This window comes from Hyperoodon ampullatus (genome assembly GCF_949752795.1).
Source record: "Hyperoodon ampullatus genome assembly, chromosome: 4".
In the NCBI taxonomy this organism is placed as follows: Eukaryota; Metazoa; Chordata; class Mammalia; order Artiodactyla; family Ziphiidae; genus Hyperoodon; species Hyperoodon ampullatus.
This window is the reverse complement of record NC_136917.1, coordinates 31,128,122-31,151,810: the sequence shown is the minus strand read 5'-3', so window position 1 is coordinate 31,151,810 and position 23,689 is coordinate 31,128,122. Positions and strand designations below refer to the sequence as shown.

The 23,689-nt window shown below is 55.5% G+C and overlaps 2 protein-coding genes across 2 annotated transcripts in view; one reads left to right on the top strand and one right to left on the bottom strand.

The window, feature by feature from the left end:
* FBN3 (fibrillin 3) overlaps positions 1-18,063 on the top strand; it is a gene marked incomplete at both ends in the record, with an annotated part of 58,344 nt that extends 40,281 nt beyond the window's left edge. Inside the window, 18 exons of the mRNA XM_079703071.1 lie at positions 195-314; positions 1,038-1,163; positions 1,832-1,984; positions 2,129-2,194; positions 2,413-2,538; positions 2,941-3,060; positions 3,183-3,305; positions 4,127-4,261; positions 4,423-4,548; positions 5,459-5,665; positions 6,146-6,271; positions 6,825-6,947; positions 7,123-7,239; positions 12,085-12,213; positions 12,302-12,421; positions 14,114-14,348; positions 15,117-15,267; positions 17,731-18,063. Coding sequence (XP_079559197.1) covers positions 195-314; positions 1,038-1,163; positions 1,832-1,984; positions 2,129-2,194; positions 2,413-2,538; positions 2,941-3,060; positions 3,183-3,305; positions 4,127-4,261; positions 4,423-4,548; positions 5,459-5,665; positions 6,146-6,271; positions 6,825-6,947; positions 7,123-7,239; positions 12,085-12,213; positions 12,302-12,421; positions 14,114-14,348; positions 15,117-15,267; positions 17,731-18,063 — 2,636 coding nt within the window. The remainder of the gene's footprint in view (positions 1-194; positions 315-1,037; positions 1,164-1,831; positions 1,985-2,128; positions 2,195-2,412; positions 2,539-2,940; positions 3,061-3,182; positions 3,306-4,126; positions 4,262-4,422; positions 4,549-5,458; positions 5,666-6,145; positions 6,272-6,824; positions 6,948-7,122; positions 7,240-12,084; positions 12,214-12,301; positions 12,422-14,113; positions 14,349-15,116; positions 15,268-17,730) is intronic.
* Positions 18,064-20,540: 2,477 nt separating this feature from the next.
* On the bottom strand, positions 20,541-23,402 carry CCL25 (C-C motif chemokine ligand 25; the record flags this gene model as incomplete). Its single annotated transcript, XM_079701482.1, has 5 exons — positions 23,248-23,402; positions 21,505-21,622; positions 21,293-21,429; positions 20,847-20,963; positions 20,541-20,548 (listed from the first exon to the last, which is right to left on the bottom strand). Exons 1-5 carry the CDS (start codon positions 23,318-23,320, stop codon positions 20,541-20,543), a joined length of 453 nt encoding a protein of 150 aa, XP_079557608.1. The 5' UTR covers positions 23,321-23,402.
* Positions 23,403-23,689: the final 287 nt, after the last annotated feature.

The window sequence follows — 23,689 nt, the reverse complement described above, 5'->3', positions numbered from 1 at the left end:
TATAATCCCCATCAAGACCGAGAATATTCTTCTCCAGATGTCCCTGTTTTCCTGAGTATCAGCCCTTCCTCTGGATCCAGAAAGGCTTGTCTGGGGGCCTTGGCTATCATGCAGTGACCATAGGTGCCGGTCCTAGCCCCAGGCAAGCCCCTGCCACCAGCTGTTGCTGGAACCCCTCCTCCTCCTCTCCCCAGACGCCAACGAGTGTCTCAGCCTTGCGGGAACCTGCCTGCCAGGCACTTGCCAGAACCTTGAGGGCTCCTTCCGCTGCATCTGTCCCCCCGGCTTCCAGGTTCAGAGTGACCACTGTGTCGGTGAGTGTCTGGCCTCACCTCCCAGCTTTGGGGCCAGGGAGGTACCTCCGGGCCTCTGTTCTTCCCCCATCTGTAAAATGGGAATGCCAGCTGGGGTGGTGGTGAGTGAAGAGATGCAGTTAGCACAGTGCCCAATACAGCTCCATATACTGTTATTGTTATTAGGGTGCTCTCTTGACTCGGGGCTCTCTCTCTCTGGGGCCCCCAGGCTTCCTCGTGAATCCTATAAAATGAGCATGGGTGTGTGGGTCTCACTGCACCAAACATGGAACTTCTCGCTTGATGAGTGGTGGTCAAGGACCAGTCTGGCCTGAACACCTCTGGTCCACTCATCCACTTGGACTAGCCTTGTACAGCCTGGGCTAATGTGGGCCAATCTGGCCTTAGCAGATGGGCTAGCCTAGTACAATGCAAGCTAACTTCTTCCACTGTAGGCTAATTTTATCTAGTCTTAGTTAGCTGTGTATAAATTTACTCTCTAAAGATGAACTTTTCCAGACCATGACCCCTACCCTGGAGACACCTTCTAGGAAAGACCCCACACACACACTGCCCACCTGGTGCGCCAGCTAATCCTGAGCCCTGGGGACCCCACCCTGCGTCAGTCCCTGGACCCTCCCTGGCTGGGCCCCCCACTCCATCTGCCCCTCCCAGCAGCCGAGGCCGCCCACCCCAGTGGAGCTCCTGCTGCACCCCACCCACCTCATGTCCCTGCCCCTCCAGACATCAACGAATGCTTGGAAGAGCCCAACCTGTGCCTCTTTGGCACCTGTACCAACAGCCCCGGGAGCTTCCAGTGCCTCTGCCCGCCTGGCTTTGTCCTGTCTGACAACGGGCACCGTTGCTTTGGTGAGTCTGGGGCCAGGAAGCACACAGGGTTAGGGAAGAGGTGGGAGGTGGGGTGAGGAAGAGCTGGATCACCCAGAAAGAGAGCTGCAGTTTCTTGTATGGATCTCCAGGAGCCTTGTCCAGTGTGGGCTAGCCTCACCCAGGCTGAGCTGGCCTCTTCTCTCCCAGGTTAGGGCAACAAGGCAGAGGGCAGGGCAACTCAACAAGTATTTGTTGTTATGGGGGCCAGTGGTGAACCAAACCCCAACCTATCTGTAAGGACATCTCAGGCCAGTGGTGGTCCAGGGCTAAGGACTGGGAGTCAGTAACGAGGATTTGGAGTCTGAAATCTGGGTCCTCTGGCTCTCTGGAATGAGTCACTTTGCCTCTCCAGGAAAGGAGTTCTGATCCAAGAATAACGTGGCTAGGTTTGACCATTCTCCCAGCCTGGGATGACCCCCACAGATGTGAATGTGGGGTGTTGCTGGAAAGGATTCTCAGATTTTCAGCAAAAACCCCAGGGCTGACCCTCATTGGCCCGGTATGGGTCACGTGTCCGTCCCTGAACCAATCACCATGGAGTGATTCTGGAGTGTCCTGATTGGTCGCTGGTAGGGTCAGGACCACCCTATTCATGATGACTAGGGTGGCTAGCTCTCCTGGCTTTTCTCTGGGGAATCACCCCGCAGACACACGGCAGAGTTTCTGCTTCACCCATTTCGAGGCTGGAAAGTGCTCGGTACCCAAAGCTTTCAACACCACCAAGACCCGGTGCTGTTGCAGCCAGAGGCCCGGCGAGGGCTGGAATGACCCCTGCGAGCTGTGTCCTCAGGAGGGCAGTGGTGAGCACCCACCCCTGTCAAGTCTCCCCTGACCCTGCCTGCCTGCCCCCGTCTGCTCTCCTTCAGCCTTCCCTACACACAGGGACATCCTGGGGGCTGCACGTGGCCCCAGACCCTCACCTCCCTTCCCCTCTCGGTGTCCAGCCGCCTTTCAGGAGCTGTGCCCCTTTGGCCACGGGGCAGTCCCAGGCCCGGATGATTCTCGGGAAGGTGAGCCCCTCGCCCACGTGCTAAGAGCCCCCCTGGGCCACCGCAGTCTCCTCCTTTCCCGCCCAGCCCTGTCTGGGCTCTACCCTAGTTCCCAAGTCTCAGGCTCCCTCCTCGACCCATGGGTAGCCCTGGACCCCACCCCCCTGGAGGGAAGGAAGAGACCCTGAGTGTGGCCAGGGCATGACAGATGCCGTACCTGCAACCTCCGCTACCTGCAGACGTGAACGAGTGTGCGGAGAACCCTGGCGTCTGTGTTAACGGCTTTTGTGTCAACACTGATGGCTCTTTCCGCTGCGAGTGTCCTTTTGGCTACAGCCTGGACTTCACAGGTGTCAGCTGCGTGGGTGAGTGACCAGCCCGCCCCAGCCTTCTTCCCAGGGAAGGAGGGAGCCAGGGAGGGCAGACACCACCCAAGGCAGCACCCTGCTGCTCAGCCACTGTCACTCTCCCCCACCCACTTGTCCTTCTTGCTGTTTATTCACTCATTCATTTATTCATTTACTTATTCATTCACGCATTTGCACACTTTTCATTCATTTACTTGCTCTTCACTCATTCATTCACTCACTCATTTACTCATTCACTTATTCATTGAACACATACTGCCTGCCCGCCCTGCGTCCAGCCTAAAGGTGCAGCAGATCTGGCCCTATCCAGTCTGTAGACAGTCAGCAGGAGGCAGACAGGATCATGTCAAGGGTGGGAGCCCTCTGCAGTCTCTGACCACCCCCTTACCCCCACCCCAGACACAGACGAGTGCTCCGTTGGACACCCCTGCGGGGAAGGCACCTGCACCAATATCATTGGAGGCTTCGAATGTACCTGTGCTGATGGCTTTGAGCCTGGTCCCATGATGACTTGTGAGGGTACGACCCTGCCTGCCCAGACCTGGGCTGTGTGATGGGGGTGAGGGCGGCTGGCCTGAGAGAGGGACAGGGGGTCCTGCAGGCAGACCCCGCCCAGCCGGCACCTCCACTGACCTCTGCAGACATTGACGAGTGCTCCCTGAATCCCCTGCTCTGTGCCTTCCGCTGTCACAACACTGAGGGCTCCTACGTGTGCACCTGCCCAGCTGGCTATGCCCTGCGAGAGGATAGGGCCATGTGCCGAGGTAGGACCCGTATGGGCAGGCGGGCTATGGATAGGGCCCTGGGGCTCCCCATGCCTCGGTCCCGAGAGAAAATGAAGAAATAAGACCTCTGCCTCCAAGGGTGGGAATAAGCAATAAGTGATAAAGCGAGGGGAGAGCTGAGGCAAGTGAGGGTGCAATGGGTGCTCTTTTGTGAGTAGTGGTTCTGCTTTTATAGTTATGAAAGGGGGTGCTAGCATCTCCTTGGCTCCCCAATCTAACAGAACAGTGAGTGTGGCTTTGGAGGCCTCTCCAGTTGTGGCTGGACATTCTCTGAGTGGGGTAGCACAGTGGGGACAGCGATTGTGCCCCTGACCCAGGAACATGTGGCAATGTCTGGAGACTTTTTATTGTCACAGTTGGGTGGGTGGGTGGGTGCTACAGGCATCGAGTGGCCAGGGGTGCTATTCAATATCCTACAGTGTGCAGAAGAGGCTCCCACCACAAAGAATTTTCTAGTCCCAAATGTCCACAGTGTCGAGGGTAGAAACCCTGGCCTGCGACTTGGTCCCTCAAGAGCTATTTCAGAGTCAGTGTTCCAGGGACCACAGTGAAGGCCAGACAGATTCACAGACCCTGATGTAGGCAGGGGTTGCGGGTGTTTGGGGGCAGTTGTGACCCCCCCTCCCTTGGCTTCCCAGGAGGTCTGGGACGGTCGGGGGAGGAACGGGCGCCTGGCAGTGCTTCAAGGACCTCACTCTGGCCACCGAGGCCACCGGGGAGTGGAGTCCAGGTCCTCACGTCCTGGAGCTGGTCCATGGTGTGTCTGGTCTTGAGCGCCATTGGTCTGGGGTTGCCCGCAGATGTGGACGAGTGTGCAGACGGCCAGCAGGACTGCCACGCCCGGGGCATGATGTGCAAGAACCTCATCGGCACCTTCACCTGCATCTGCCCCCTGGGCATGCGGCCCCAGCTGGGCTCTGGGGAGGGCTGCACAGGTACAGGAGGGCTTCAGGCATGCAGGGCCTCCCTGCCCCCGATGGATGGGAGAGTTCAAAGCCAGAGGGCGTGGGTGGGCAGACATCGACCCTGGAGGTGTGGAGGCCAGCTCAAGGGACTCTGGCCTCCACCCCCGCCTGCCGCATCCCTCCTGCCTCAGATGATGATGAATGCCATGCCCAGCCCAGCCTCTGTGCCAACGGCCGCTGCGTCAACACCGCAGGCAGCTTCCGCTGTGACTGTGACGAGGGCTTCCATCCCAGCCCTGGCTTCACTGAGTGCCACGGTGAGTGTGGCCAGGCCCAGGTATGGCACCGCCACCTGGGAGCTCCCCAAGGCGGGGACGGGGCCAGGGGCACCGAGAGGGTCACTGAGCCAATCCAGACACACGTGTCCACCGCACGCCCCCAGCTTCCCTTTGTCCCTTCAGTCAAACCCCCTGAAGGATGAGAGCATCTTCCCCCTGCCCTGTCCATCATCACACCCAGGAACCGGCCCTCCGCAGGTTCACCACTTCCTAAGGGCTAAACCTGGAGGGCGACCCAGTGGTACCGTCTGTCCTGGCGACTTGTCTGTCCCTGTCCCCACAGTCCTTGCCACTCTTCTCCCTTTTTACTCTCCCCCGACCCCGAGTGCAGTCTCCACCCCGCAGCTTCAGATCAAGCGTGTGTATCCAGCTGTCTCCTGGACACCCCCATCCCCCATGCACCCCAGGTTCAGCTCAGCATCTTTGCTTCCCAAGCCTCGTCTCAGCGATGCCCTACCTCCCACCCGGACCCCCAAGCCAGCCTCCTGGAGTAACCCAATGGCCTCCTCCCCACTTCCCTGGACGTCACCCTTCGCTCTGTCCCTACTGTCTGTCCTGGACGCCACCACCTTTTGCCTCCACGCTGTCCCTTGTTCTCTCTGCGGCCAGAGGGATGCTGCCCTCTGACCTCAGGAAGCCATCCTCTGCAGCCCTCTCCGATTTGGGGTCTGCAGCTTCTGCCACAGCCCAGCCCCAGCCCCAGCCCCGAGAGGGCGTTTAACAGCACTAAGCAACCACAGCTTGCAAGATGTCACCCCATGCACGGGCACAGATGCGTCGGAGATGCTGGGAGCCCACGTGTAGACTCTCAACACCGCTGGACGCCACGGGGAAGGGGCACCCAGACAGCTTGTTCCTCCCACCCACCATCCCCACCCGTTCTCTCCAGACACCCGGCAAGGGCCCTGCTTCTCCGAGGTGCTGCAGGCCACGTGCCAGGCTCAGTCCAGTGGCGGCGAGGCGGTCACCAGGGCCAAGTGCTGTTGCGGGGGTGGCCGCGGCTGGGGCCCCCACTGCGAGCTCTGTCCCCTGCCCGGCACTGCCGCCCACAAGAAGCTGTGCCCCCATGGCTTGGGCTACACCACCGACGGCCGAGGTGGGTGGTGATCTGTTCACGGTTGTGTGTCTGTGCTCCAGCCGGTGTTAGAGTACGTGAGCCAGTGTGTGCATCTCTGTGCTGGCAGGTGTGTGGACCAGCGTGAACCAGAGCCTGTTCATCGCTCTGCGTGTGTGCGTGTGTCCTTTGTTCTGTGTGTGCGGGCTCATTAGTGAGCGTGTGACTAGTGTGCAGTGCTTGTGCCTCCATCTCTGCTTCCATGTATGTGCACGGGGTGCCCTGAGAAGGTGTCGCTGATGAGGCTGTGGTGTGGGTGTGTCCCCACCACGGGGATTCTCAGCGTCCAGTGGAAGCAGTTTCATTCGCCTCAGGGTGGGGTTCACAGGGGCCAGGCCGCCAGCTCTGGGGTGCCGGGAGGGGAAGTAGATGCTGGCCTTGCGTCCCGGGAGAGGGCTGGTGGGCCCAAGGGAAGCGGTGACCCAGGGGGGACGGCCCCAGCCGAGCCCTGCTTGTCCTCAGACGTGGATGAGTGCCGTGTGCTCGCTCACCTGTGCCCTCATGGCGAGTGCATCAATAGCCTCGGCTCCTTCCGCTGCCACTGCCGGGCTGGGTACACGCCTGACACCACTGCCACAGCCTGCGTGGGTGAGCCCCCTGCCCCAGCCCCTGAGCCTCTCCATGCAGCGCCTGGCACACACCCCCGTGAGAAAACCGAGACCAGAAGCAAAGCATCCTTGTTTCTTCCCTCCACCCCCAGCCCATATGGACCACTTTCCTCCTGTTATCTGGTGCATCCTAAGATTTTTCAGTCACGTTGTGTAGCAGGTGTTCATCTAAGTCAGGGTCGGCAAATTCCTGCCCAAGGGCTGAGTCCAGCCCTCTGCTTATTTTTGTTAATAAAGTTTTATTGGCACACGGCCACGCCTATTTGTTTCCTTACCCTCTGTGGCTGTTTTCCTGCTACAGAGGCAGGGTTGAGTAGCTGGGATTGAGACTGTCTGGTCCGCCAAGCCAAATATATTTATTCTCTGGCTTTTTACAGGAAAAAAAAAAAAAAAGCCAGTTCCTTGTGTAAGCCCACAGATTCTGAATAGCTGGGGTCCAGGAAGGAGGCCTCAGCAGGGTGGGGGTGGGGACCCCAGCCCCTGAGCCCCCAGGAATGTCTGACTGACCCTCCTGAGTGCTGCGTCCCCTCTAGATGTGGATGAGTGCAGCCAGGTCCCCACGCCATGTCCCTTCCTCTGCAAAAACACCAAGGGCAGCTTCCTGTGCGCCTGCCCCCGAGGCTACCTGCTGGAGGAGAACGGCAGGATCTGCAGAGGTGATGTCCCTCTCTCCCCACCCACACGTCATGGGGCTCTGTCCCTGTCCCCACAGGGGCATCTCACACCCTCCCACTGCATGGGGTCGGGTGCCGTCTCCAGGGTGTCTCCCCTGGGAAGCCCCCAGTCCCGGAAGGCCCTGCCCTGAGCCCGCTGGGACCCTCTGTGCTGCAGACGTGGATGAGTGCTCCTCCAGGCAGCACAACTGCCAGTTCTTCTGCGTCAACACCATCGGTGCCTTCACCTGCCGCTGTCCCCCTGGCTTCACCCAGCGCCACCAGGCCTGCTTCGGTGAGTCCCCTCGGCCCTCGCGGCTGGTGCTTGGCCCCAGTCTTCACCAAGTAAGTGGCAAATGCACAGTGTGTGCCAGACATCAGGGACACGGGTGATTAGAACAAAGCCCTTGCTCTGTCGCTGCTTACGTCCTGGTGGCAGCTGGTACCTCAGTCTCCTTCCTTGCCCTAGGGACCTGGGAGGCCACCCTCAGGAGTCTCTCTGACCTTGGCCCAGGACACCTACCCTCGCCCTTGACCTGCCGAGTCTCTCGGCAGAGGGCCTCACCAGGGTGCCCCCAAAAGCCAAGGGGCTCACGCAATCCAACTGTCACTTCTTAGTGTCTTGTGACCTGGGAGAACCAGACCTCCCCCAAGGACTGAACCTAGACATGGGTGGCTTCATTCAGGCTCCCATGAATCCACTCAGTCAACACCTACTGAACACCTGTGTACCAGGCAGTGCTCTAGACCAGAGCTCAGCAGACTCCAGCCCCCAGGTCAAGCCCGGCCCCCTGCTTGCTTTTGTCAATAAAGTTTTATTGGCACACAGCCATGCCCATTCATTTACGTATTGTCTGTGGCTGCTTTTGCTACAACAGCAGAGCCAAGTAGTTGCCACAGAGTAAAAAGTATTTCCTACCTGGCCCTTTAGGGAAGCAGTTTGCCTCGTCCTGTTCTAGACCCTGAGGGCACAGCAATTGAACACAAGGGTCAAGCTTGCTGCCTCATGAACCATCCCTTCTGTCAGGGAATGACTAGAAACAAACATAGCAAATTACCACTGTAGCATGTTAGAAGATGATGTGGGACATGAAAGAAAGAAAAAGTAGAAAGCAGGGGAAGGCAATCAGGAGGGCTGCAATATAATTCTTTTTTTTTTTTTTTTTTTTCCTGCGGTACGCGGGCCTCTCACTGTTGTGGCCTCTCCTGTTGCGGAGCACAGTCTCCGGACGCGCAGGCTCAGCAGCCATGGCTCACGGGCCCAGCCGCTCCACGGCATGTGGGATCTTCCTGATCCAGGGCACGAACCCATGTCCCCTGCATCGGCAGGCAGACTCTCAACCACTGCGCCACCAGGGAAGCCCTGATACTATTTTTTAAGTGAGATATAATTGACATGTAACATTATATTAGTTTTAGGTGTACAACATAATGACTCGATATTTATGTATATTGCAAAGTGATCACCGCAATAAGGCTAGTTAACATCCATCATCACATAGTTACAAAATTTTTTTCTTGTGATGAGAACTCTTAATATATACTCTCTTAGCAACTTTCAAACATACAGTACAGTATTTTTGTTTCCTTAACAGATTTTTAAATTTAATTTTTATTTTATATTGGGGTATAGTTGATTTACAATGTTGTGTTAGTTTCAGGTGTACAGCAAAGTGAATCAGTAATACATATACACATATTTATTCTTTTTCAGATTCTTTTCCCATATAGGGTTATTACAGAATATTGAGTGGAGTTCCCTGTGCTATACAGTAGGTCTTCATTGATTATCTATTTTTGTGTGTGTATATGTTAATCCCAAACTCCTAATTCATCCCTCCCCCTCACCTTTCCCCTTTGGTAACCATAAATTAGTTTTCTAAGTCTGTGAGTCTGTTTCTATTTTGTAAATAAGTTCATTTGTATCATCTTTTTAGATTCCACATATAAGTGATATCATATAATATCTGTCATTCTCTGACTTACTTTGCTTAGTATGATAATCTCTAGGTCCATCCATGTTGCTGCAAATGGCATTATCTCATTCAATGCAGTATTATTTTTTAATTTTTATTTTATTTTTGGCTGCGTTGGGTCTTCATTGCTGTGCACAGGCTTTCTCTAGTTGTGGCGAGCGGGGACTGCTCTTTGTTGCGGTGCGTGGGCTTCTCACTGTGGTGGCTTCTCTTGTTGCGGAGCACGGGCTCTAGGCACACGGGCTTCAGTAGTTGTGGCATGTGGGCTCAGTAGTTGTGGCTCCTGGGCTCTAGAGCTCAGGCTCAGTAGTTGTGGCGCACGGGCTTAGTTGCTCCATGGCATGTGGGATCTTCCCAGATCAGGGCTGGAACCCAGTGTCCCCTGCATTGGCAGGCAGATTCTTAACCACTGCGCCACCAGGGAAGCCCTCAATGCAGTATTATTAACCACAGTCACCATGCTGTACATTACATCCCATGACTTATTTATTTTATAACTGGAAATTTGTACCTTTGACCACCTTCACCCCTTTCAATCACCCCCCAAACCCTCCTCTGGCAACCACAAGTCTGTTCTCTGTATCTGTGAGCTTGGCTTTCTTGTTTTGTTTTTAGATTCCACATATAAGTGGGATCACACGGCATTTGTCTTTCTCTGACTGATTTCGTCTTAGCAAAATACCCACAAGGTCCAACCATGTTATCACAAATGGCAGGATCGCCTTTTTTTTTCCTCTTTTTTTTTTTTTTTTGCGGTACGCGGGCCTCTCACCGCTGTGGCCCCTCCCGCCACGGAGCACAGGCCCCGGACGCGCAGGCCCAGCCGCCATGGTTCACGGGCCCAGCCACTCCGCGGCATGTGGGATCCTCCCGGACCAGGGCACGAACCCGCGCCCCCTGCGTCGGCAGGCGGACTCCCAACCACTGTGCCACCAGGGAAACCTGCCTTCTTTTTTATAGCTGAATAATATTCCATTGTACGTATATAACACATTTTCTTTATTCATCCATGTTTGGATATTTAGATTGTTCCCAGGTCTTGGCTATTCTGAATAATGCTGCAGTGAATGTAGGGGTGCAGATATCTTTTCAAGTTACTGTTTTCATTTTCTTTGGATAAATACACCCAGAAGTGGAATTGCTAGGTGGGCTTCAGGAATAATGGCAAACCTCAATGAAAGAGGAAGGATTTGAAGGAGGTGAAGGAGTGAGCCGTATGCATATCTGTGGGAGGAGTGAGCATTCCTAGCCACGAAATGACTGGCATTTCTCCTTTTTCTGTACAGTCAAGTTATTTTCCCTCCTTCCTAAGGTGAGGACCCTTACTATGGCATTTGTGTGTGTGCAGCTGTATGCATGTGCACACAGAGGCTTAGAAGCCCCATGTCCCAATGCCTCTTGTATCCAAGAGAGATTCCAGGGATGTGCCTGGTGTCAGGAATCTCCATACTCAATAAAGAAGATGTGGTGTGTATATATACAGTGGAATACTACTCAGCCATAAAAAAGTATGAAATAATGCCATTTGCAGCAACATGGATGGACCAAGAGATTATCATACTAAGTGAAGTAAGTCAGACAAAGACAAATACCATATGATATTACTTATATGTGGACTCTAAAATATAACACAAATGAACTTATTTACAAAACAGAAACGAACTCACAGACATAGAGAACAGACCTGTGGTTGCCAAGGGGGAGGGGAGGGATGGAGTGGGAGTTTGGGACTAGCAGATACAAACTATTATATATAGAATGGATAAACAACAAGGTCCTACTGTATAGCACAGTGAAGTATTGATATATTCAATATCACTCAATAAACCATAATGGAAAAGAATATATTTATGTATAACTGAGTCACTTTGCTGTACCCCAGAAACTAACACAACATTGTAAATCAACTATACTTCAATAAAATAAATTTTTAAAACTTAAAAAAAATCTGCATAGTCAAGGAAGCCTAAATTAGGGTTCCCCCTAGAAATGTATGGTTCATTCTCCATGACCCCAATCCCAATGCAATTTACCACCATGGGCCATGACCACCATAGCAATGTTGCCTGATAACTAGGCCTGTCGTAGCTCGGGCTGCCATGACAAAATATCATAGACTGGGTGGCTTAAAAAACAGACATTGCTCACAGTCTGGAGGCTCTAAGTCCAAGATTAACATGCTAACAGGGTCAGGTTCTGATGAGGGCCTCTTCCTGGCTTGCATACGGCCACCTTCCTCCTGTGTCCTCACATGGTAGGGAGAGAACAAGAGTAAAGCTCTTTGGTGTCTCTTCTTATAAGGGCACCAATCTCATCAGGAGGGCCCCACCCTCATGACGTCTAACCCTAATCACCTCCCAAAGGTCTCGCCTCCTAATACCATCACTCTGGGGGTTAGGGTTTCAACGTGGGAATTTGGCAGTGGTGGCATTGGGAGTGGGGTTGGGGGGGACACACACATTCAATCCATAACTCTGGCTGACATCCCACAATTGTCAGGTCTCCATGAGGACAGAGTGCAACAGTTACCCCAGGTCATTTTCCCACAGAGAAGGAAAAGGGGTTTTGTTAATCTTTTACTCTTAGGTTGAGCACTGTCCCAGTGCTTCATGTGATTAGGTTAATTTAATTCTCACAAAACACAATGAGGTAGATATTATCATCTCCATGCTACAGCTGACAAAACTGAGGCACAGAGAGGGTAAGTCGGTTGCCCTGCGTCACACAGCACTGAGGTGGTAGAGATGAGATTCAAAGTCCTATATGTGCGTGATCTCAAGTGTTTGTGACAGTTCTGTGAAGTGGGAACTGTTATGGATCTCCTTTCACAGAGAGGGAAACTGAGGCCCAGAGAGGTTAAGATTTGCCTGGGGGACTTACCTGGCTGTCCAGTGGTTGAGACTCCACGTTTCCAATGCTGGGGCTGTGTGTTCGATCCCTGGTCTGGGAACTAAGATCCTGCAAGCTGCATGGTGCAGCCAAAAAATATGTGTGTATATATATATATATATATATATATATATATATATATATATATATATATATATATATGTAAAAGATTTGCCTGGAACAGTTGATCAGGTTGTAGGCCTGGTATCGTGGTGCCTGACATGAACCCCATAACCAGAAGCTTCTATGTCCTGCCCGTTCTATGTCCTCTGCAGACAATGACGAGTGCTTGGCCCAGCCTGGCCCATGTGGCACCCGTGGACACTGCCACAATGCCCCAGGCAGCTTCAGCTGTGAGTGCTATCAAGGCTTCACCCTGGACAGCTCAGGCCATGGCTGCAAAGGTAGAACCGGGCTTTGGGTGGGGTCTAGGCCCTGGGGGTGGTCCTGAGGGCTGCCTGGCAAGCCTTCTCTCCTCTTGGCATCTCACAGATGTGGATGAATGTGATGGGCCTCATCGCTGCCAGCACGGCTGCCAGAACGAGCTGGGGGGTTACCGCTGTGGCTGCCCCCAGGGCTTCACCCCACACTCCCAGTGGGGCCAGTGTGTGGGTGAGTGGTGGGGGCTGGGAGGAAGCCGACCCCCCACCAGAATCTGTCCAAAGCGGGAGACTGGGAACCACCCCCATGGCCGGATGTTGTGATAAGCACAAGTACCTCAAGGTCCGATGGGCTGGTCTGGAAGGTAGTTAGTTCCCTGCTGCTGGGCAGGCTGGGGAGTCAAGGGTCTGCAGAGTCAGCCTGGCAAAGTGGTGGCCGTTTCTTAGGGAGTGATGGTCTGGAGGGCTCAGTGGAGAAAGATTCTGAGACGGTATCTGTGATCACTGGGAAAGGGGTGCTGGGATTGATTAGTGACGTCTGCCATGGATGTGGCAACGGAAATGGGTGCATGCATGCTGCATCTTTTGTCATAGCTGTTGCAGGCACCCTTGGTTTGGGGAACTAGCCTTCTGCCTCCCCTCCAACCTTGCCCACTGCACCCTTCTGTTTGCTGCTCCGGGGCCTCCCAATGACAGCCTCGTCCTCTCCACCTCTCTTTGTTCCTCCTCTGCAGTCTGGCCTTCACTCTGTACCCATGTAGGGACCACTCTCCTGCATCCTCTCCATCACCTCTCCTCATATTTCACCTTCCACCTCCTCTGCTCTGGGCACCACTGCCTGCCCCTCCTGGACTCTCCACCCACGGCCTCTGTGACTCAGCTTTCCCCTCCCTCCCACTGCCTCGGCACTGCCTTCTCTCCAGCTCGTCCTCCTGCCCCTCCTGGTGGGTCCTCAGCTAAGTTCTCCATCTTTTCCTCTGTCCCTCGGCATTTGTCCCCTGGGGACCCTGCAGACCATTGCCTCTGCTGCCAATCCCTATTTCTCAGCCTGCTCCACATTAGTTATTCATTCCTTCGGCGACGGTTTGCCCAGGACCCGTGGATACAGAAGTGAGCTGAGATCAGACTCCATCCCTGCCCTCCCATTGTCCAGTCCTTCGGGGGAGACAGGGAGTAATTAGGCCAGTGGTTCTCAACTGGGCACCGTTTTGAAGTGTCTTGGAGACATTTTTTTTTCTTTCTTTCTTTCTTTTTTTTGCGGTACGTGGGCCTCTCACTGCTGTGGCCTCTCCCGTTGCGGAGCACAGGCTCCGGACGCGCAGGCTCAGTGGCCATGGCTCACGGGCCCAGCCGCTCCGTGGCATGTGGGATCTTCCCGGACCAGGGCACGAACCCATGTCCCCTGCATCGGCAGGTGGACTCTGAACCACTGAGCCACCAGGGAAGTCCTCTTGGAGATAATTTTGATGGTCACAACTGGGCACTGGGTGCTCCTGGCATCTAGTGGGTGGACACCAGGGATGCTGCTCAACACCGTGCAGTGTGCAGGATGGCCACCATCACAGAGAATGAAATGGCCCCTAATGAGAATAGTGCCGAGGTGGGGAAACCTTGTTCTAGACCATCCCACCGTTTAACATTCCTGGGAAGTTTTGAGAAATGCTTTAAAGGAGAATTACAGGATGGGGGGTGGGGTGGGGCTGGGGGGCGGATAAAGGAGTGTAGGGGACAGCAGACCTAGTCCAGAAGCTCACCAGGAGCTTGATGAAGGTTTTGACGTTGGCCTTGGGCTCTGAAGGAGGAACCAGAGTTGCCACGTCGGGACGGGAGGGATGCAGGTAGAGGGATCTGGAGATGCGAAGGCTGTCCCCTGCCCCTCCCCCCATCCTCCCCCTCCCCCTATCCTCCCCCTCCCCCTCCACAGACAAGAACGAGTGTGTCCTGTCACCCGCGGCCTGCGGCAGCGCCTCCTGCCACAACATGCTGGGCGGCTTCCGCTGCGTCTGCCCCTCCGGCTTTGACTTCAACCAGGCCCTCGGGGGCTGCCAGGACGTGGATGAGTGTGCGGTGCGGGGCAGCCCCTGTAGCTACAGCTGTGCCAACACTCCCGGCGGCTTCCTGTGCGGCTGCCCCCGAGGCTACTTCCGGGCTGGGCAAGGGTGAGGGGCTTGAGTGGGGTGGACACAAACACCCAAACCCTGGGAGTGCACACGCACACACACAGACACACACACACACACGGGCCTGTGCACACGTTCACATACATACGTGTGCATGGAGAAATGGGTGCAGGGGACTTCCCTCGTGGTCCAGTGGTTAAGACTCTGCGCTCCCACTGCAGGGGGCGTGGGTTTGATCCTGGTCGGGGAACTAAGATCCCACATGCTACACATGCCACGTGGCCAAAACAAAAACAAACAAAAACAAAACAAAAAAGAAATGGGTGCAGAGGCCCAGTGGCACCTGTACCTGTGCACACACAAGCTCACACCCCGCGTGGAGTAATTGTCCTGTATGTGCTTAGTGCAGGATGCATGCCTCCCTGTAATACACATGAGTGTGTGTGAGGTTCACACCTGTGCCAACATGCCCGGGCACCCTCATTCATATATCCCAATGTGCACATGCGTGCAAGCGCATGTCAGCATCCAGGGTGCACGCAGGCTCATACACGCATACGCCCCTGGGTACACTCAGGTATATCCTACACCCCTGCATGCATGCAGGTTCACACCTACACCCAGGAAAGCCAAGGGATGCACACACACACACGTGTAGGCACATGCAAATCCGCACTGGCACCTTGGTACACTTGTAGTTGCCCCCACGGGCAGAGTGGCTCCAAATGGAGTGTAGGGGGTGGGAGGGTGGTAGGGGAGGTCCCATCAGCCTGCCCTGAACACTTGCCCACCCCTGTCCTGGCCCAGGCACTGTGTCTCTGGCCTGGGCTTCAGCCCTGGACCTCAGGATGCCCCAGATGAGGAGGAGCTGCTCTCACCTGAAGCCTGCTATGAATGCAAGATCAACGGCCAGCCCCCTCGTGACCGGCCACGGCGCAGCCCCCATGGGGACTATCAGGTGCCATGGGGAATGCACTGGGCATGGGGCACAGTGAGTGGCAGGGACAGCCAGGGAACCGGCCAGGGGTAAGAGGACCAGGCTCCATGTCACAGCTTGTCCCCTAAATCATGGTGCCTTTCTGGGTCTTCCTGTAGTTCCTCAGCCTGAGGATTCCCTTTGGGGGCTCTCTGGGGGACGCAGGCCCCCAAGCATCCCACCTTGCTCCAGATGAGAAGTCAGGCATCTCCCACACAGGCCCTGGGTGTGATGCCTCCCGTGGATCCCTTCCATGGAGCTTCAATGCAAGAAAAATGCCTTAGGCCCCCCAACCCTGCCTGCACCCTGGAACTTGTCACCTGTCACCTCCTGGCTGGCACAGCCCTCCCTCAGAGCCCCTCTGGATTTAGCACCAATAGCGCTCAGAGCAGCTAGCTTAACCCCTTCCATCATCCCCTTTCTTCAGACCCTCTGCACCTCTTTCCTGCACCCACAGTGCTCCTGGAGCTATGCTCAGGCCTCCTGAGCCCTCCTTGTCTCTCCCCCACCCTACCCGCCGTGCTCTCAAGAACAGCAGAGCAGGCCTGTGGTTTAGTCCCTCTGTCCCCTGGGGGCCACTCCAGCTATGACCCTGACCCCACCAGGTTGTGCAGGGAGGGCAGTTTTGTCACAAATTCAGCTTGCTTGTCCTTCAGCTGAAAAGTCCTTGAGGCCACTGCTGGCTGGTCCTGCCACTATGCCCCAAAGAATCTGAAAGCTAAACATTTATTAAGCACCTGCTGGATACACGTGCTGCTCCAAGCATTCTGCATTCATTCACAACCTCTCAGTGTTTACGACAGCCCTGGGAGGTGTAGGTACCACTATCATCCTCATTTTACAGATGGGGAAACTGACATTCAGAGAGGTTAGGTCACCTGCCCAAGTTACAGAACTAAAAACTGGCAGAGCAGGATGGCAGTCATCCTGGGCCCCTCTGCAGCCACCACCTTCTGAGGTCATTACTTTCTGTTATTTCCAAAAACAAAAATCACCGAGCACAGAAGCCATTACCCACATCTGGAACCAAACTCCTTCACTCCATAGATTTTACTGAACACCTACTGTGTGCTGGACTCATAGCGAACAACCAAAAAAATGGAGCAACAGTGAACAACACATAAAACACACAATAAAAAAAAGTCCCTGTCCCCATAGGACTGATATTCTAATAGACAAGAAATATGTAAAACACATCATATTTTGTAACACGTGATAAGTATGATACATGATAAATGCTATGGGGAAAAAATGAAGGCAGAAGTGGGACAGGAATGCTGCGTCTGAGGGTCTCTCAATATTAGATTATCTAAATATGAATGTTCCTTTGCTTTCCTTTTCCTTCTAGTTGTTTCCCCTTTCTGGGAAAAGGAGCGTACATATTATTCCCATTGTTACCGTTATTTTTGTAAGCATCACAGGGATAGGGCCCAGTGTCTGTCAGGTTTGCCACTGTGTCACCAGCCCTTGCTGCTCAGTAAGAGTGAGTAGAGAGGTTGTCAGGGCCCCTGGCATGGACACAAGCAGATCTGGGCAGAGGCAGGCTGGGTCCTGTGGCTTTGCCTGCAATACCCACGGATTGCCAGCAGGTGTCAGTAAGAGCACATGTCTGAGCAACAGTCCTGGTGAAGGGATGGGAAACAAGAATAATTTTCACTTTCATGCAACAGCAAAACACTCCATCAGCATGTAAATTAGGCAGAACAAACAGCTCTGCCCAGAGCAAAGGAGAAGAAAACACAGATAACCTCCTGTGGGATTGGATACATCACCCAGCCCCCATCAGCCTGCCTTTGAGGTTTGCTGGCTTATTCAGGGCCCTGTCCGGGTGCCAGGACCAGGAAGCATTCCGAGGAGCTCAGATAAAGAGGGGTTTGTCATCTGCACACAGGGGGGCTCTCAGAGAGCCCAGATGCAGGAAGTGCAGCCAGCCTCCAGGAACCGGATAGCTACTGGGCAGCTCCTCTGTATGGCCCAGCAGGGTCTTGTGTTTCTCTCACTGTGTCTGGGGCTGGCTCGTGCTGCAAGGCCCCTGGTCATAATTCCAGCCACCCCAGACCACCTTTGAGTGACCTTGGGTGCTTTGGGGCCAGATGCCATCTGACTGCCTCCCAGTCTGGGTATCTGAGGAAAAATTCTCCATTTCCTCCACCAGGCTGGCAGGGATCGAACTCAGCTCCCTCAGTTGAAACAAGGGGTCTGGAGTCAACCTGTGAAAAAGTTTCCTTTTCACCTGGGAACCAGCCTCCACCTCCATCCTCTACTATAGCCCAAGCTGACCGTTGTCCTTGTGGGTGGGGAGGGCTAGACAGGAGTCAAGGGCAGGGAGTGGTCCATGTTTTCCTCCATTTTAGAGATTGCCTAAAATTCTCCTCTTGGCCCCCTACCCACCGCATTCTGATTTCTCCCAGCCCCTGCCATCATCCACCTGGTCTTTCTCCCCAGGCGAGCCTGGCCAGCCTTGATTCGGAGGCTCTGCTGACCTTGGGCCTGAACCTCTCCCGCCTGGGCCGGGCTGAGCACATCCTGGAGTTGCGGCCGGCGCTGGAGGGTCTGGGGGGCCGCGTCCGCTACATCATTGCCCGTGGCAACGAGCAAGGTTTCTTCCGCATGCATCACCTCCGCGGCCTCAGCTCCCTGCAGCTGGGGCGTCGGAGGCCAGGGCCTGGAACCTACCAGCTGGAGGTGGTGAGCGTGGCTGGGGCCTGGGGCACCCAGCCTGAGGGGTGGCCGGCAGGCCGGGCCTTGCGGCTAAAGGTGCAGCTGCAGCTGCTGTAGTCCAGAGGCACCCATGCCTCCCACCTGGCCCCAGGCCCCTCCCACAGCCTGCTTCCCAGACTCACCACCTGGGCACTGCCCCGCCCCTGCCTCCTTCCACAGGATGTCACTCTGTTTGCTACACCCCTGCCCCCACCCCGCACCCCGGGAGACCCTTGACAAGCCCTGGCATCAATGGGCCCCAGGGTCCCTATGGGGTCCTCCTCTCCAGAGGCAGGAGATACTAGAGCTGGGAGGGATCAATCCCCGGCGGCAGTGGCCGACCAGGTGGAACCCCAAAACTCAGGAAGAGTGAAATGCTATCCTATGACCTCAAGCGAGCCCAGCCTCTATCCGAGGGACCCCACCATTCGGTGTTTCCTGGAGACAGCTGGCAGTTCCTGTGGCGTGCCCCCTCCACTTCAACAGCCAGGGTCAAAGAGGGCCCTGGGTTTCACTGTATCTGGTCAGTCTCAGGCTTAAACTTCTGCACTGCACGGGGGCTCAGCCCTGGGGGTTGGCGGGGCATGGGGACAGGTGGCTAGGGTGGGCCTAGGGCTCGTTCCTCCCAGCAGAAGGGCCCACGGGGCCCCAGCCAGAGTTGCTGACATGCAGCCATGTTCATTCCCACGGGGAGCTGGGCTAGGCTTCTGAGGATGCTTTTCTATCAGGAGCAGAGACAACAATAAAGTTATTTTGGGTTAAGTCTGTCCCTTGGCAAGTTCTGGCAGTAAGTAGACACTGCCCTTGGCAGGGCCGGGCAAGGCTCACGTGGCAGGGGAGCAGGAGGCCCCAGGAGGGCAGCAGCTTTGGAAAGGATGCACTTCTGCCTGGGGTTCTGAAGAGAAAGTGTGTACGGGAGAGGTGGGTGAAGACCATCCTGCACCTGGGGGTGGGGGACACCATCCCAGGGTGCGGGTAGGTTCTGCCAACTTCAGACCTGGGAGTTTGGCACAAAGCCAGGCTGCAAGTGGCAACCTTTGGATCCCTTGTGGGTTCACCATTACTGATAATAATGGCTCATGATCCCTGACCCCATACTATGTACCAGGCACCATTCTAAGTATTGTACAATTACTGACCCATTCAGTCCTTGTGACTGAGTCCAAGCTCATACTACTCGCCACACGACAGGCCAGTAAATTGAGAGACGAGTTTTTGGGACAAGGAATAGCGACTTTATTCAGAAAGCCAGCAAACTGAGCAGGTGGTGGACTCGTGCCCCAAAGAACCATCTTGCCTGAGTTAGAATTCAGGCTTCTTTTATACTAAAAGGGGAGGGAGTAAAGTCAAACCAATGTCCTTGTTCTGGTCAGCTTCTGGAGGGGATGTGTTCATTTCTTCCTTCCTGCAGACATTCACAGGTGGGCCTGGCCTGGATGTTTCCTGTGAGCTAAACAAAGGTATTTTAGCTTAGTGCTCATTACTTGGGAAGCAGGGTTCCTGGCCCAAGATGGGCCATTATGTATAATTTCAGCTTATAGGCAACATCCCTTTAGTGATTAACTTGTAATAGAATATAAAAAGTTCTTCCCTATTATATCATCACTATGACCCCATGGAATAGATACTGTTATTCTCATCCCCATTTTACATATAGGAAAACTGAGGCTCAGAGAGGTTAAGTGACTTGGCCGAGGTGACACCAGATTACAGGTAGAAGAACCAGATTCAAAGTTGGGCAGCCATGCCAGTGTCCTGGCTCCATCCTGCCTGGCTCCAGGTTGGACTGGATCTATTGAATTTGATGGCTGAGCTCAGTGGATGGGATATTCAGTGTGTTAACATGTAGCTTGTGCGTGTGCTGTATGTCACAAATGGTAGTGTATTTAGTCCCCACAAACTTGTATGAGGCAGGCAGTGTTATCACCTCTGTTTTACAGCGGGGAAACCGAGGCTCAGAGAGTTTATGGCATCTGCTCTGGGTACCCACACAGTGTAGTGGGGCCTGGAAGTTCCTTTGAGTCTGCACCCTGGCCCCAGGCCCCAGTGCTCAGCACCCCAGGCTGAGAGCACAGATCCTGGGGTGGGAGGGGATCACGTGGGTTTCAACACAGGCTGGGGACTCGCACCCCACAATGAAAGGTGACAGAGACAGGAATGACATCCCACCAATGGTTTATTTAAAAGTTACAGAGAAGCACATTCTGGGAGAGAACTGAAGCTTTGCAAAGACCCAGAGGGACACAGGCAGGTGTGTCCCTACAGGTAGGCAACTATAGTGATGGTTCTTTCCAAGAATCGTTGCCCAGGCAGGTGTGACTCTGGTGCCTCGAGCAGGCACGGGGCTTGAAATAACAGAGCTCCCTTGTTCCAGCTATCTGAGGAGCAGGAGGTAGCAGGGGTGACAGGGAGGGGACTGATGCAGCCTCAGGTGCGGGGATTGAGATTTGCCCTGAAGCACAGAGGGGCTGGGGCAGCTGAGGCTGCAGGGTGGTAACTGTGGCATACAGAGGTCCAGCCCATCTCGTGCTGGCTGATCCTACAGAAGTGCGGGCTCATGGTCCTGCAGGAGGGACGGGGCGGATGGGCAGGGGAGGGGGGCTGGAGTGGAGTCAGGGGCCGTGAAGTTTTCGGTCCACACACTTGGCGTTTCATTTCAGCACTTGCCGAAGCCCCCTGGGCCGGAGCAGGGTAATGAACAGCCCCCTAGGACCTTCCCGTGTGAATCTGTGGGGCTGACCACAGAGCCAGCCCTCCGTGGTCCTGGAGGTGAGTCCCCTGATCCAGTCTGGGCTGATCAGGAGCCCTCATTCCTCAGCAGTGATGAGGGGAGGAATGGTCACATGCTCAAGAGTCCTGACCTGGATTAGCTGTCAGGAGAGAGGTTTTCCTCTTGTTGCTTCTGGTGGGACCGCTAAACTTCGACAATGGTAGCGTGGAGGTTCCAGAGCTCAACTTCCTCACCCCAGAATGAGGGACTGTCAGAGAGAAGGCAAGAGAAATAGATAAGAGCTCCACCAATACCTTTGGAGCACCTGGATCCAGCCCAGCCTGGTGCTGCCCATTGGGTGGTTATTTGAGCCAATGAGTTTCCCATTTGCTTGAATTTTCCATTTCTAGCAATTGAAAGTGTCTTGACTAAAAGCTGCACGTTCACTCAGCTTCCCACTCACAAGCCACTGACTTCTTGGGGTGCAGGCAGCTGTCAGATGCTGGCCTGCCATCCTCTCCTTTGGGGGTTGAGAAGCTCAGGGGCCCGCAGCAGGGAGGGTCGGCCCGTTAGATGCTGGGCTGGGGTCTCACCCACCCTGGAAGTTTCTCCGGGTGCCGTGGTGAGGCTTTAACTGAGTCTTCTTCCGAGCATCCAGGATCTTCATCCCAATCTGCACCCACCTGGCCCCTGGCTTCCCACACACCATCTTGTTTTTCTGGGGGAAGAAGAATCTGCAGGGATGGGGGTGTAAGCGGGGAGCAAAGTTGCGTGAGAGTCCCCACCCCCTCCCCCATGGTCCCACTCACATCACCGCAGGCAGGTTGCAGCTCCCGCTCACGTCCTGGCGATGGTAACTCTGGGCGTACCGGAGCATGGACCGTCTTGCTGGGCCGTGGTAAGCCAGGCAGCAGTCCTCAAAAACACCTGCGACCACACAGCCGCCCAGAGGCTCGTGTCTCTACACGTGCGTGTGCGGCTGCGCATGCGCTCTTCAGGAACGCCCACAGCCGTGGGCACCCGCGAGCCCGCACGCGCACCACAACCCTCCCACGCCCACCACAACCCTCCCACGCCCTGTGGAGGCCCGGGGACAGCCCAGACGGTAAGGAGGCTGTTCGCCTCACCTTTGGTCCTTGATAAGGGGACAGGAACCGGGAGTTGGAGAGGGCCCCGCAGGCCCCTGCTGGGTAGGGCCCAGGACCACGAAATAAATGGGGGACCAAGACCATTTCCATTCCTGCTTTGGGGCGGAGGGCAAGGAGGGGGTGCAGCACCCTGAGAAGGGGAGGGGGGCGTGGTTGGAGGAGGAGGAGGAGGTGCTGGTGTCAGAAGGTTCTGGAAGAATGAGCAGGTGGAATGAGCAGAGGATGAATTAATGTGGAGACGGTGCTGGGCCTTCAAGGTCCTCTGGGATCCGTCCCTCTGCCCACCCGTGCCTCCAGGGGCCACATCTCAGTTCTGGGAGGGCCGTGGGGAGGGCTTGGAGGCTCCCTCCATCCCCCACCTTGACCCCGAGAGCAAGGGGCAGTGGAGTCAGATGGACCCTGTGTTGCAGTGCCAGGCAGGCAGTTCCCCGGGGCTGGGGGCCCCTCTGGCCCCAGTATCAATGAGCCCAGGCTGGGCCTGGCGCCTGAAACGGGCCTCTAATAGCAGGACAAGGGGAACGAAGCCCAGCCCCCTCCTGGGCAAAGGGTAAGGTCTGCTGGGGGCAGGGCTAGGGCCTCTCAGAGCTAATGAGGGGCAGGTGGGTGGGGCCATGGGGCTTCCACCTGGCCAGGGGCCCTGCTCGGCCAGCTGCTGGGGCTCAGCTGCCTCCTCGGGCCAACCGGGATGCAGAACACAGCGGCAGAGCTAGGGGACACTGGGGGCATCCAGAATAACCTTTGGTCACCAATATCCTCAAATGCCTAAGCTAGGGAGGGGAGGAGAGGAATTTCCCATTGATAGCAGTAATGGTTATCAGTGTTGCTGCCAGGCACTGGGCCGAGAGTTTTGCAGGAATCAGCCCATCGGATCCTCATGTCCCATCTCTGCAACAGGAGTTTGGAGCCCCACTTTGCAGATGAGGAAACTGGGGCTCATAAACGCTGAGTAGCAACTCTCAGCCGGACCGCACAGGTAGCCGGAGTAGGGGAAGCTGAGATGGAGACCCATGTTTGTTGGCCTCCTAAGGTTCTGATCTCAACCCCTACCCCTGGCTCTGCAGGTTCAGGTCACTGCAGTGTGTCCCTGGGGGTAAGCGGCCCCACCGCCCGCAGTCCCTGGGCTGGCTGGAGTCCAGAGGGAGGCCTTGGGTCATGGACTGTGGAGGAGGCACCCAGGGGCTCTGAAAGGAGGGGCTGAGGACACTGCAGCCCCAAGGAGCTGCACAAATGCTGGGAGTTTTTGCATGCCTGCTGGGGGGAGCTGTCCACCCGAGAATGAATTCAGTGGTGACGGGATGGGGGAGGCTTCTGGAGGAGGAGACAGGCACATGGCAGGGGAGGCACAAGAAGGATGGGGAGAGGAGGACTCCAGGGGGGGAGAGTAGGTATTGTCTGAGACAGTACCTTGAGCGTGGACAGTGGGAGCCCAGGCACTCACGAAGCAGGCCACCAGGCAGATCAGGAGCCACGGATTCATAGTGCAGGCTGGTCTTCCTCCTCCGGCGCCTTGAGGGTTAGCTAGGAAGGGTGGGGGTAGGTGGTTGATGAGGACCCAACATGGACAGTGGCAGACACTGGGAGCACCCCCGTCTCAAGCCAGGGCCCTCGGCAAGGGAGGCAGGTGGCATAGGATGGGGACAAGTGTGCTGGAGGGACCTGCTGCTGGTCTCGGGGGGAGGACTCACCAAAGCCAGTGGGGTCCCTGGAGCCGGTACCTGCTGGAGTGGACCCAAGCTCTCCTGCCTGCCAGGCCAGCAGGCTTCACCCTTTATAGATGGAGCCCCGCCCTGCCACTCCCTCCCCACCTCCCCTCCCACCCCACCTCCCGGCTTCTCCCTCCTGCCCT